Raw genomic sequence first — 13864 nt, 5'->3', positions numbered from 1 at the left:
AAAATGTATACAAAATAAAAACAAAATTTTTGGGGTGGACACATTATCACATTGGGGTTTGAAAGATCGTAGCCGATTCTCAGACTTACTGATATGCATAAAATTGTCATAAAAATCGGCCTAGCCGTTTCGGAGGAGTCTGGGAACGAACATTGTGACACTAGAATTTTATATATATAGATTTGGGCGGTTGAACAAATTTTTCATACGTATGCTATACTTGATTAAAAATTTACCGTTTCTTAGGCACATACTGCACAGTGCATACAATGCTTCCTTTAATTAAACTTTGAACCTCAGATGCACCGTTATTTTTAATTAAAATGTAATTAGAGAGAATTTAATGAACGGCTGAGTTCGGCGGTTCATACATGAGTACAAAGAATGAGAGATCTACCTCTATATAGGAGGTTTTAGAGAATTATTACACCATATTTCGCTGTCTATTAATGAAGTTAATAAAGTCGTCATGGAAAAGACATATTAAAAACGTCAACGTTTAGTGGAGTAGCAATAAATTAATTAAAATGTAAATTTACATAATATCGGTCGGTAGTTGACTATGTATTGTCTTTTTTAATTTATACTAATAGATTGGTTTTTCTTTATGTGGATTCATTGCTCACGAGGAAGGAAAACATTAGAAACCCATATTCCATAGTATTACTTATCTCGTTTCTGAATACCAAAAAAAAAGTTTTGACTCCCAATGACAGAGAGGGTAGACAGATTGAAGAAGTATTAACGGTTTTAAACTGATTTAACTTTTGCAATTTTTATGCTGTGTGGAAATCGCAGCTGATATTACCTAACGCCATTCAACATATACATTATGATCACAGAATAATGAGCACCCATTAAAGGTAACGCGGCTTTGTAAATTTCTCCAGTTACTCCAGATTCCTGTGGGATAGATACAATGTCACCTTGAGAGAACGATCCATCTATATGTTCAGTCGTCAGCTGGCGTCGTTCCAATGCGATGTAGGTCGGATGATTCTACACGTTTTTCAACCGATCTTACAGTTTTATGTAAATATATTTACAGTTAAGATTTTTAACAGATTACCAATACAGATTAAAAATAAATGTTAATATCTTTGGACTAAACTTAGTACGACCATTAAATTATCGCTAATCTAGATATTATAATGAATAGTGCAATGGTGGTGGATTTAAGGAAGCTTTATGCTTTAGACTGTTTAAGAGTTAACTGTTACTTAAACCGTAGATAAAAATGTAGGTTTTTGAGGTCTTAGGCATGCAGAATTCCTTACGATGTTTTTCTTCACTATACGAGCGAGTATTAAATACAAACATAGACAGAAAGTCTATGGTGCAAGGCTGATGTTAGAACGTACGAACTCAGGGATGCGAGTCGCACACTAAAGTCACTTGGCCAACACAGCTCCAAACACAGCTCCTATACCCGCTCAATCGTTAAATAATAAAAATTGATTAACATACTGTACTCGTAATTATTACGTAATGATTAAAACTTTACGGTAATTTAAAATATTGTTTTTAATGTTTTATGGTTTATAAATTAATAAAAATATTAACATGAAAATCTTAGTTTTACGCGTAACCATTTGACGTAGAGAGATCAATGCACAAAATAGGTTTAATGTATCAAAATATGTTTGTTTACCTTTTAATTTTCAATAAAAAAATACATAAACAGAAAATATTATTTTTTGAAACTATTTTTGACAAAAAAAAGAAATTGTCAACGTTAAAGCATGCCATCTACCGAAATTGTCATGTAGCACTTCAACGGTAAAAGTCATAGTATTAATCAGAGCTTTTAAAAAACCACTAAGAATCTAATCCGTCCAAGAGATGTCGTTCTACAAAAAAATCTTAAAATATCTTCACTATTTCCCAAGCTTTAGTTTACAATCTATTAACTATGCCCTCGTCAATCGAATGAAACAATTATCAGCTGTTTAATTAAGCTAAACATTTACATTAACATATCGCATACTAAATGCATATACTCATAACATTTTTGACTTAGCAAATCAAACATCAATCAATATTGAAAAGTCATCCATCGTTGATCAAGATGTATCCGGGCGTTGTGAGTTATTCCCAGCACGAGGTGCGCGGGGTGGCGGGATTGGGAACGAACAGACGTAGCGATCAGTGTATCGGCGCGCGCCGCCGCCGCTATGGGCAACCAACACTCCACCTCGCACGCAGGCCTCAAACCCAAGAAAAACGTCCACTGGAAGACAGCAGGTAAACATACCAACTACCCCACACTGACACCCACGCTAGCACGTCACACGTGCACGACACATGCCGACCCAGCCTATACATCTATTTTTAAAACCGCTCACTGTGGTCTCAAGCGTGCCACAACAAAACAAATCTTGAGACGTTTCGTGTTCGAGTAACTATAATCACATGTCTAATTTTGCAGAAAGGGTAATGCCAAATCACAGCTTGATTAGAGTGATGTAATCGACGTCAATTATTAGGTACTTATTGGTATATATGCGCTATATTGGCAATTACTGATTATATGCTAATGATTTTCAGGGCGACCGGCCATACCGGGAAAACCAGATGTGATACCAATACCATCAGATGAAGAGCCAAATGCTATAACACTTCGGTGGCGACCGCCGGTTCATGATGGTGGCGCGCCGCTACGGGGCTATCAGGTCGAATGTAATCGACTCGGCTCAGCGGACTGGGTGCGAACTTCTCCTCCCGTAGTTCTACGACCAGAATTGGTATTATCCGGTCTAGAACCACCGCATCGATATCAATTTCGCGTAGCCGCTGTTAATGGAGTCGGCCGCTCAGATTTTAGCGAATTATCTGACGTACTTAACGTCAGTTCTGACCGAATTCAAAACGAACCACCCTTGTTCCTCCAGCAGTTAGAAGATGTAATAGCATTAGAAAACGATAAAACAGAGTTTCGCGTGTCTTTCGTCGGCATTCCCGTTCCAACGATAGCTTGGTTTAAAGATGATTACGAAATATTTAGCAGTAGACGAACTGCTATATCTACAACAGAGTCCACCAGTGTTCTGATTTTTCATCAAACTCTCCCTAGTGATGAAGGTGAAATTAAATGTACAGCTACAAACCGCTTAGGTCATACGGTCACCAAAGCACGACTGACTTTAGAAGCGGCCCCTAAATTACGATATCCGCGTCAGTATGAAGATGGACTTCTTTACGAAATAAATGAAACAGTGTATTTGAAAACTACAATTGTAGGAAAGCCTTCTCCTAGCGTAGAATGGCGACATGATGGCCAGCCAATAGTTCCCGATAAGCGTGTAGAAATTACGGATACCCCAAAGTTTTCAATGTTAAAAATTCATTCTGCAAGACGCGGTGATCGAGGTGAATATCAAGTGCATGCAAAGAATAGTATAGGTGAGGACACGGCCGCATTTTTAGTGACAATCACTGCACCTCCAGACCCTCCGCAACGGGTTACTGTTACACGACAAGTAGATAAGTCCGTGACCTTAGACTGGGATCCCCCGGAAGACGACGGCGGTTGTCGTATAGGTAATTACGTGGTGGAGTATTTCCGAACTGGATGGAACGTTTGGTTAAAAGCAACAACAAGTCGTAAAACAAACGTAACCCTATTTGATTTAATTGAAGGAAGTGAATATAAATTTAGAGTAAAAGCAGAAAGTCCATATGGCATGAGTGCACCGAGTGCTGAATCTGCACCAATCCGAATACCGGGTAGACCCGTGGATATGGAATTCTTAGAAGTAGAATCGAAAATAATTACCGATGTACTAATGCGTGAAACTGGTGATGAAGTCCCTGTTTCTCCCGCGCCACGGCGAAAGCGCGGTCTTGTAGCCTCGTCGCCTTCGAAACCAACAGAATTAGAAAATTCGACGTCTTCTGCAGCATCACCTGTACCACGTCGTAGGGCTCGCAGTTCTACTCGCGGTCAGTCGGAAAGCAATGAATTTATGCTGGTCCTTTACCCAAATACCGACAAGTCAGCGGAAAAAGCTGGTAAGTGTAATTGTTGAATCACGCTTTGCGATATAACTAAATGAACATCTAATCTTTCCGCCGAGCAACAACTCTAATAAAATTACAATATTATATAATGTGTTTATATATTATGTATATATATATAAGTGAAATATCTTACGATAGCCGCATTGCGAATAAAATTATGAAATACTAGTAGTAATTATGATATTCGATAGTTTGAGAAAAGCCCAAGAGAATATACGTTTATTTAAACAGGGAACATATTTATATTTATATGAACCTGTACCATAAATTGGTACCAATCATTATTATTCCTACTGAGGTTGGAAGGTAACCAAAAGAAGCAGGATAGTGAAACGATAAAAAATATTTATGTCTGTTCAAATATTTATTTACCTAGTACATATTTTAAGTATTATTTTTATAACAAATATGATGCGACCAGTCATGAATGATGCGCGAATGTATAAGTTTTTGGTGGGATTTTGTTTGTATATGTCTGCAAAAGTTCTTAATATTTAATAGATTTCGCAACAGATAAATGAGGAACTACAGTTCAGCCGAATACACATTTTATATTGAATATGTTACGGCCGGATATTCTGAGTTCGAGTTCATGAGGAGATAAAATTAAAATCAATAAAGAAGCCATTTAGCAATGAACGATTGCAATCCATCAAAATTGTTTATTTACCGATTGCTTTTTTTTTAGTTACTGTGCGACAATTTTATTAAAACAATGGATTTTAATTTAAGACTCTTGAGGGGTTGTAGCGCCATTGGATTATTAATCATATTCTACCTAGCACCATAAGACTAACATATTTTAACAAACAAACAATCGAAACGTTTTTATTTCCCAGTTTCATCTCTAATCATATATTTTTTAAATAGACGTAACTTGTCTATTGTCGCAAACTTTTCGGGATAAAGACTTAACCTACAATAATTAAGCTCTAAATAACTCTTAATAACTAAGCGACTGCGTAAAGTATTCCATTATGGAGGCAATAAAATATAGGAATATGTTGTAAAAATATGATGATTATATCACGATATTTCAGTATATACTGCATTATGAACTAATTTGCTTTCAGCGATAGTATAGATGAATAATACATATTAAAGGTGTACTTTACTGTCATATCAAATTATAAAACAATTATTTTTTAATTTTCAGAAAAAAGAAAATCTTTTCAACTCGACCTGGAAGACGCTATATCGCCGCCACCTATTTCGTTATCTGCCCCCGAACTAAGCACTCGCTGTGTAATGCCATTCAAATCATTAAGAAACGCAGTGAGTTCCACAGAACTTCTACACGAACAAGCTATGGCGCGATTTTATAAAGCCGTGGCAATGAAAGAAGAGCAAAATAAACAGAAAGACAGTAAAATTAACGTTTCAACTGCAGCAGCTCCCAAAGTAAAAGATACTACCGACACAATAAATGAACAAAGTACGGAAGTTAAATTAAAAACGCCAAACATATTCATACAAACTGACTCTATACAAAATAAACATTATAAATTTGAGTCGGAAGACAGACAAGTATCTCAAGACTCAAACGATAAATGGCAACAGATGTCATTTGAGGAAGACTATACGGCTAGCACCGTTTCAACAGGTGAAGAATATTCAGATGAAGATGCTGAAAGCCTCATCGAAGACATAGACAGACAAAGTCATTATTCAAATGACGAAGATACATATAATCCTAGAGATAAAATTGCACACCAGTTCTCTCTCGAGCAATCTATGGAAGAAGTTGAATACGAGTCGACGGAAGAATTTGTTAAACCGTTACCCCTTCCTGATCCAAATTTTGTTCCGAAACCTATACTTAAACACAGACAGGACGTTTTGCCAAATAGTGACAAAACTGCGCAAAAAGTGAACGAAAACGAAAAATCTAAAAAAGAAGACAAAATGACGCTCTTTAAAAAAATCACTAAAATGCCTGTGCAGAAGCCGTTTGGTTTACCAAAAATATTAAATAGAAGGGACACCGACAAAATAAAAAAGAACATTACAACAGAGCAAAACAAAGCTCCGACTGCGATTGAAAAAGTGGATGACAAATTAGATGATGAAGGGAAAACAGTTATTGACTATTACGGAAACATCGTGAAAGAGTATGGAAGTCATAAGAGACCGCATACTCCTCTTTTACTTAACACTGAGGACCTAAAACAAGAAGCTGAAAAGCAAATGAACGATTTAAAGAAAGAAAGAATTGTGGAACAACCAACTACTACGTCATCAACTAAAGTAGTCACAAGAAATAACATTAAAGGAAAGAAGAAACCGGCTATTAAAAAAGTACAAGGAAACCCCAATCAAAATATAGGACCACAACAAAAACCGAGGCAAGGACAAAATGCGTCAGTTTTAGTAAAACAGCAAAAAATAGCACCAACTGAAAAAGAAAATATAAAAAATGTAGATAATGCTAAAGTTATATTAAGAACAACGGAACGGGCAACTATCGTTATACCAATTGACTATCAAAAACTTGAACAAAAAGCAAAGAGAAATGTTAGGTCAGTCATTGACTACACTGTTGATTTGTGTTTATTAATATTAGCTTTTTGGGTATATTTCTTTAAAGATGAACGCCTTGCCATTCCCTTACTGATTCTTATTATTTATAGACAGTTACAAGAGACTGTGCTTTTTGATATCCCTCAAATGGTAAGCCGTTACTGTCCTAGCTGGCTTATGAAAAAGGCTTCTTGACCTTCTAAAAAAGACAATATGTGCCTCGTTTTTACAGACTTTCAACGTCGTGTGATATTTTAATTTAGTTATCTGTTGTACTTATGTTTTGTATTTTTATTATAATCTAGTATGCCATGATTAATTTTTAAATCAACACTACTAAATTTTTTGTGTTTTTTAAAATAAATATGTTAAGGTTTCCATACAGTAAATATTGCATCCGACGAATATCAGAATTTCGGAATCATCCCACAGACTGTGCCTATGTTAAGCCTAGAAAACTATTTGATCCTAAAATTTGTGCTGTACGAGACAAGGGGCTTGTTCTTGGTGTTTATTATAATGAAAACGTTCAAGGAGAAGCAGCTATATTAACAGCAAGTGCTCAAAAATATGATAGTGAAACAAAGGGAAAACTATGGAAACAACTTAAATTAACACCGATACCGAGATTAGGTGATTATAGAATATTCTATGACTTAGATCCAGTTTATGCTTATGTTGCTGTAGCTGGATTAGGAACTGAATGTTTAGCATTTAATAACATTGAAAACCTAGATGAAAGAAAAGAAGCAATTCGAGTGGCCGCGGGAGTTGGTTCTAATGCTCTTTTACAGTTTAAGCCATCAGAAATTCACGTAGAGTCGTTTGGAAACGCCGAAGCAGCAGCAGAAGGCTCTAATCTAGCAGTGTGGAAGTTTCAAGAATATAAATCGCCTAAACATCAACAAGTTGTACCTAAATGTAATGTAGAATTATTTGACGACTGTGACTTTTTTGGTTGGAATGTTGGAAAAGTAAAAGCGGAATCACAAAATTTAGCTAGGTACCTTCAAGAGATGCCACCTAATATATTAACGCCAACATCATTTGCTAAATTAGCTGTGGATTTATTATGCGAATTAGATATTAATGTAGATGTAAAAACAAAAGGTTGGGCTGCAAGTCACGAAATGGGTGGGTTTGTTGCTATAGGCAAGTCTTCCATTCAACCTCCACTATACGTTGAAATAAGTTACTATGGCGCCCATGAGTGCAGTCGGCCAATAGTTTTGATTGGAAAAGGAGTTACCTTTGATAGCGGAAGCCTAGATCTAAAGCCTCGAAAAGATTTACAATTTATGAAAGGAGATATGGCTGGAGCTGCCTGTGTTCTTGCAATTACAAGAGCAGCTGCGTTGTTAAAGTTACCTATCAATATTCGAGGGATTTTGCCGTTGTGTGAATTAATGCCTAATGGAAAAAGTCCAAAATTTGGCGATGTAGTATATTGTGCGAACGGAAAATCAATTCATATACGACTTCCATCTCGGGAAGGTCGTCTATTAGTTGCGGATAGTCTGGTATACGCCAGAAATTACTGGCCTAAATTTGTTATAGATATCGGTACAATGTCAAAAGAGTTGGTGTACACATTAGGAGGAGCTGCGTGCGGTTGCTATTCAAACTCGGAAGAGCTTTACAAGTATATTGAGAACGCAAGTAGTCAAACAGGAGATAGAATTTGGCGTATGCCTTTATGGAAATTTTATGAAGAACGTATAAAGGACTGCGACATGGCAGATGTAGCCAACACAGCTCGGCACATCTATGGTGATTCACCTAATTGTGCTGCGTTCTTAAAACAATTTATTTGCGATGGCAAATGGGTACATTTAGATACATACAATGTGGCCTTTACTAAAGGTTATGACTTTCCCTATCTTAACCGAGGCATGACCGGACGTCCGACTCGCACTGTCATAGAGCTCATTTATCAAATGTTGTCCGATTCTAAGTTATAATTACAAAACTTTTGTATGCACGTCATTAAAATGTTATTGTTAATGAATAAATCCGAACATTGAAAATCCTCGTTTGATTTCTTGTTTAAGAATGACACACTGATAAAATTTTATTAAATTTTATTAATACAAAAACAACATGGCACAAATAGACTTATATTATAATAAATCTATATTTTTCGAATAATATATTTGTACTTAAATTACAAAATTAAAACTAGATATAATATGTAAACTAAATTTCTAAACACAATTGAAATTTATAAAAATATAAAGCCTTCAAAAATATTAAATCTTATTATATATGGCCATAACTATAATTCAATAAAAAATATAGCTAATTATAATATTTAACATATATTGTTAACTATTATCTAATATAGAGATTCTCTAAAAGAATATAAAATCTTTGGTAATTTTTGCAAGATATGTAAGAATGCAGCGGATAACATTACTTATCAATAAAAATAGCAAAAGCAATTTTTATACTACATAATATATCGAAATATGAAACGATGTATGGAATTTAAGTAATTCCATTCACTGTTATGGCTAAATATGGCAATATAAAATAGATAGTTACAGGTCTGTCCTTTCAGCCTTAGGGTCCACTATGTTGGAGTCTTCCGTGTCACTTATATAGCCATCTTCTCCAGTATAGCGTGTTGGATGTACCAGTAGTGGGGCTGCAGATAGTGCTTTTAGATCGCGGACCGGGAAATGTTCTACCCATCGAGTCCTAAAACAATTATTATAACGAACTATTCCCATAGACAATACTTGACTCTAACATTTGATTAAATTCCGAGAATAACCAATTATTTTAACCACCTTGGTGAATAAGATAATAAAATATAGTTTTGTTGGATTAAAATATATAAATATATTTTTTTACAACAAAAACATGTTTCCAGTACATCCTTTACACCAAGTCATTTACAAGGATTGGAAGGCTGAAAAGTCTTTATATACAGATTGTATGTTTATAACGTATGTATGTTATTTTTTTATGGGGCAAACGGGCAGGAGGTACAACTTACGTTGCCGCCGCCAATAGAGGCACACTAACAGAAGGAACAAAGAAGGCAAACGCGTAGCCGGAGAAGAATTGTGCCGATTTTGAAGTCGAGGTGATAAGGATGGAATTACGTATTCTGCCTCGACGACCGATGATGAAACACCGAGCATTGTTTAACATTCTCTGTTATTGTATAAAATAAGAGAGTAGAAGTTATAAATAGCTGGTTGTTCTTCAAATTGTATTCTCTATTTAGGGGGTGGCTAGTTCTCTGACTGTTCCTTATGAATTAGCTTTTATTATTGGTTTAAAAATCACCGTACCTAGCATTAGCAGCAGGTAAAGAAGTTAAAAGAAAAGACTTACGTAGGATGTTGGTCAAACATGATTGGCAAATATTCATCAACCGGCAATAATTTTGATAATGGATCGGCTGCCAGTAATTTCTTTGCCCCACTTTCCCGCAGTACATAACCCAGTGTCCAATACGAATACTGGGGTTTTACTGTATGTTCTGTTATGAAGGGTTCTTCATTATCAAGAAGTATCTTGCGGCCTATGTACCTACAAAATTCATGTGAGTTTTTAACTGTATTCGAAAAGAGGAATTTCAATAGACATTCTTGGTATATTGTGATGATGCTTCGAAATAGCTCCAAAATATTGTGTGCACATTTCTCAGATCAAATCATATTCTTATATAATAGCCCAAGTTTCATCAAAATGTGTTAAACAGTTTTTTAGATACCCATACATTCCTGAACACACATACATATATATACATACATATACAATGTAGTACATTAATTTGCAGGAATTGGTTTAGTTGTTCTAAAACTTTTTACGTTTAAATATTAGCAATTATAGCGACTATAATACTTACAAAAGATCCCAATCAATGTGTTTTATTTCTTGTAACACGCTAAGAAATTTCTCTTTAAAATACGGCACAAAATGTATATCGTCTTCTAGTATAAGTGTTGTATCGTAGTGATTCTCAACAATCTAAAAAGTTTAATTACTATTGTTATCACTCATTCAACTTCGTTTCGCCTTAATATGATTTTTTACCTATTCTACCTTTTTGGTATCTAGCTAGGTACCAACACATGAAACATTGATAGTCTGGTAGTTGTATTCACATTACAGAAAAAAAAAACTATTTTTAAATAATTCAGCACTTACCACCAATACCGGTGGCGCAGGCGCAAAGAGCTCATCCCTAAGGGTCATAGGTTCGAACCCCGGTTGGGCAATGCTCAAAAAGGCCATTGCATTTAACACTCGTACGTCGAAGGAAACGATTGTGAGAAAACTGGCATTGTCTTTAGAGTAAAAGAGTTTACGGCGTGTGTCAGGCACACAAGGCTGATCAACTATTTGCCTATTAAGAAAAATCATCACAAAACTGAAACAAATACAAAAACCTGAGGCCAATATTATAGCACCACTAGACCTGTTCTGATGGCTTCTATGGCCATAAAACTCGGCCAGTTACTCCTGTTAAATGCCTTATTATAAAAATTCAACACATTTATACAATTTAAAAAAAACTCACCCTTTTCCAAATAAAGTAATGACTTAAAAAGCAGCCTATTTCTCCCACTTTCATTGGCCTGTAATATCAAATTTTAATTGTTACAACACTTTTTGTATGAACATTAGTTATAAAGGCAATTAAAATATAATTTACCTTTTGTGATATGGATCTTCATAGTTAGGTAAAAGCTTTATGTTATATTTCTGGATTATGTCTTCTTTGGTTAAGCTCCTGTATTAAGTGGAAATATATTTAATTAATGTTTGTGGTTCAACAACAAAACTCATTCCAGCCTTTTGAACATAATACTAATAGGTTATACATACATACATAGAACACCGTTGGTCTCCGGGTTAGGTTAAGTACAAAAATAAATATACTTGCGATAATTCTTTCAGATTTTTAAAATGGCAAGCATGTTTAAATGACATGAGTGGTAAGTAGTATTATCCTTACCGAAAGTAATAAGGGAAATAATATTTAATCCTAAGGAAATAAATGTTTAATAGGTTATCCTTAACCTATTATAATATTTGAAATTATGTACATAGCAAGAAAAGAAATTTAGTGTGTGGTTCTATGCATGATTTGAGAAAACAAATGAACAGTATATAACTTACTTCCCATCAATAGCCTTGAACCATGTGCTAACTATACCAAGTTCTACAAAACTAGCATTCATGAGGTCTCGTCTTTCTTTCCTTCTTTCTAGATTTATCATGAAGATCTCTGTACAATTCAATTTAGTTGTTTCTGGATAATGCACATATTTTTCTAGACTTTTATCAAGTGGCAAATGTATTTCATTTCCAAGAGCTTCCATTTTGACATTTAACATTTCTTCCTTATCGTCGTCATCATTATCTTTCTCCAACGGAACTGGCACAAAGCCATAGATATGATCGTTACATATATGCATTAGGATCCCTGTAAAAGTTATTAATTCAATAATTATTATTCAAAACATGTGTTTTGGTCATTTTAATTTACTATCTTAATATACATATCTCAACTTTCATTGATTTGATGTAATTATACCAATTTTTAATGAGTAGGACATAAAGTAAACTTTGATTATAAACTAAAATATATATTCCTAAGTTAATTTTTGTTTGATTATATAGAAATATTGATAAAAATATAGCAGCAGTATACAGTGTAAGTGATAATATATATTTTATGAACTATACCATTTTTTCTTGCTCCAACAGCAAATGCAATTATATCATCTTCTGGGCCATCATAACCTTTTATTTTTTCTGGCACATAAGTCAGCAAGTCAGAATCTTTGAATTTCAAATTAATTAAAACAGCTGAGTGAACCATAGGAACTTCGAAACATCCAATTTCCTTTCGTTTCAAAATTGGCCTGTATTTATCAGTTCTTTTATAATAATGGAATTCATCCATACCACACCTGCAATGAAAACACAATATAATCACTAGTTAGTTGGTTAATTATATTTATGAAGCTTGACTAGCTATTGAGCTTTACTCAATAAGAAAAATTAAAAGGTTGGTACATATATATTATTTAAAAAAGTTGTGGTGTGTTTCTGAAGCTATGTAACTTGCCAAAAACTCAAAAGGCACATATTTCAGAGTCTGTTTAATTGATTTATTACTAAGGAAAGCAGCTAGTCTTCATTCATTGCCTCTCAAGCTATACTATTGTTCTGGGAGGACTTCTGGACAATACACTCATGTGTTAACTGTTAACCATTATGGCATAATCAAGTGCAGAAGGCAAAAAAATCTTACCAAAAATTTGAGTAAGCTCCATCTGATATAAGCATAGGCGCTGTGATAGCTAAATTTTTGTTTACAAGAAATTTTAATGTTAATGGTTCCGTCAATAGAACATCTGCATCCAGCATCTGAAAGATTAATTTTAGCAAATATAGCAAATTTTCTTGTCTGATATACTCCCTCTAATTCAATTATTAAAACATTCATAGATTTGCATGGGTTAATCTTCTACTACATTTACTTACAAATAAATAGTCAGCCCACAAATTCCTAGCAAAATTAAGAGCTTTTTCTCTCAGTTGTATTACATGTTGATATCTCAATGCACTCCAATGAGTTATTGTTTCTTGATCAGGAAGTAATAAAGCTGTGGTTGTATTAGTAGAAACATGTATTTCATGATATTCAGAAGAATGAGCACTTATCCAGTCCTTGAGAATATTATCACTGTTATCCGAATTATAGTCACTATAGAACCTGCAATAAAGATTTAATAAGTGGAGATAACCACTTTAAAAACTTAAATGTTTTATTAGAAATTTACCATATTATAATTCTATCTTTTGGATAATCAATTTCTTGTAAACTTGATAAGAAATAGGGCAAAGCATTTTCTTTGTTGCGAACAAGACTTGTTATAACAATAGTAGGCCATTTTTCGCTGGGTTTTAGGTACTGAATAGCTCCATTGCAAATCGTTATTATATTTAAAATAACAGTAATATATAACACAATTTTAATAATACGTGTAAACATTTTAAATATATGAAAAAAGAGTGATAAGCCGTCTCTCCTTATTTTTAAATTTAACCAAAAAATAAATTCATAAATTTAAACGGTTCATATTATAAGTGGTACATTGTAATTATTTAGTCAATTGTAATTTGTAAGACAATATTTATACTTTATAGACAACTGCCCGCCAAAGACTCGGTGTGACAAGCAAATGGATTAGAGTCTGGCTTATGGCTAATGAAAGAAGATAATTGAATTATTTGAAAACATTCGGATGGCAGCACAGAAAGAATGTCATTGAAATTCTTAGGTTAGTATGAT

The 13864-nt window shown here is 34.3% G+C and overlaps 3 protein-coding genes across 3 annotated transcripts; 2 read left to right on the top strand and 1 right to left on the bottom strand.

The window, feature by feature from the left end:
• Positions 1-2108: 2108 nt before the first annotated feature.
• LOC125062396 (titin homolog) lies at positions 2109-6855 on the top strand. Its single transcript, XM_047668296.1, has 3 exons — positions 2109-2244; positions 2548-4011; positions 5177-6855. The coding sequence occupies exons 1-3, from the start codon at positions 2175-2177 to the stop codon at positions 6733-6735; spliced, it is 3093 nt and encodes a 1030-aa protein (XP_047524252.1). The 5' UTR covers positions 2109-2174; the 3' UTR covers positions 6736-6855.
• Positions 6840-8571, top strand: LOC125062397 (cytosol aminopeptidase-like). The gene has a single exon (XM_047668298.1). The coding sequence runs from the start codon at positions 6906-6908 to the stop codon at positions 8499-8501; it is 1596 nt and encodes a 531-aa protein (XP_047524254.1). The 5' UTR covers positions 6840-6905; the 3' UTR covers positions 8502-8571.
• Positions 8572-8780: 209 nt separating this feature from the next.
• Positions 8781-13628, bottom strand: LOC125062732 (glycosyltransferase 25 family member). Its single transcript, XM_047668831.1, has 10 exons — positions 13353-13628; positions 13054-13285; positions 12821-12936; positions 12250-12476; positions 11680-11986; positions 11213-11290; positions 11078-11135; positions 10403-10524; positions 9886-10083; positions 8781-9240 (listed from the first exon to the last, which is right to left on the bottom strand). The coding sequence occupies exons 1-10, from the start codon at positions 13562-13564 to the stop codon at positions 9081-9083; spliced, it is 1710 nt and encodes a 569-aa protein (XP_047524787.1). The 5' UTR covers positions 13565-13628; the 3' UTR covers positions 8781-9080.
• Positions 13629-13864: the final 236 nt, after the last annotated feature.

This window comes from Pieris napi, chromosome Z (genome assembly GCF_905475465.1).
Source record: "Pieris napi chromosome Z, ilPieNapi1.2, whole genome shotgun sequence".
NCBI lineage: Eukaryota > Metazoa > Arthropoda > Insecta > Lepidoptera > Pieridae > Pieris > Pieris napi.
The sequence above is the reverse complement of the archived record's forward strand: the minus strand, read 5'-3'. Positions and strand labels throughout refer to the sequence as shown.

Excerpts from the sequence above, each read along its gene's own strand:
- LOC125062396 (XM_047668296.1), top strand. The coding sequence starts at position 2,175 with ATGGGCAACCAACACTCCACCTCGCACGCAGGCCTCAAACCCAAGAAA. Across the intron at positions 2,245-2,547 it reads CGTCCACTGGAAGACAGCAG|GGCGACCGGCCATACCGGGA; the intron begins GTAAACATACCA and ends AATGATTTTCAG. Across the intron at positions 4,012-5,176 it reads CAAGTCAGCGGAAAAAGCTG|AAAAAAGAAAATCTTTTCAA; the intron begins GTAAGTGTAATT and ends TTTAATTTTCAG.
- LOC125062732 (XM_047668831.1), bottom strand. The coding sequence starts at position 13,564 with ATGTTTACACGTATTATTAAAATTGTGTTATATATTACTGTTATTTTA. Across the intron at positions 13,286-13,352 it reads AAAGATAGAATTATAATATG|GTTCTATAGTGACTATAATT; the intron begins GTAAATTTCTAA and ends TCTTTATTGCAG. Across the intron at positions 10,525-11,077 it reads ATTACTTTATTTGGAAAAGG|ATTGTTGAGAATCACTACGA; the intron begins GTGAGTTTTTTT and ends TAAACTTTTTAG.
- LOC125062397 (XM_047668298.1), top strand. The coding sequence starts at position 6,906 with ATGTTAAGGTTTCCATACAGTAAATATTGCATCCGACGAATATCAGAA.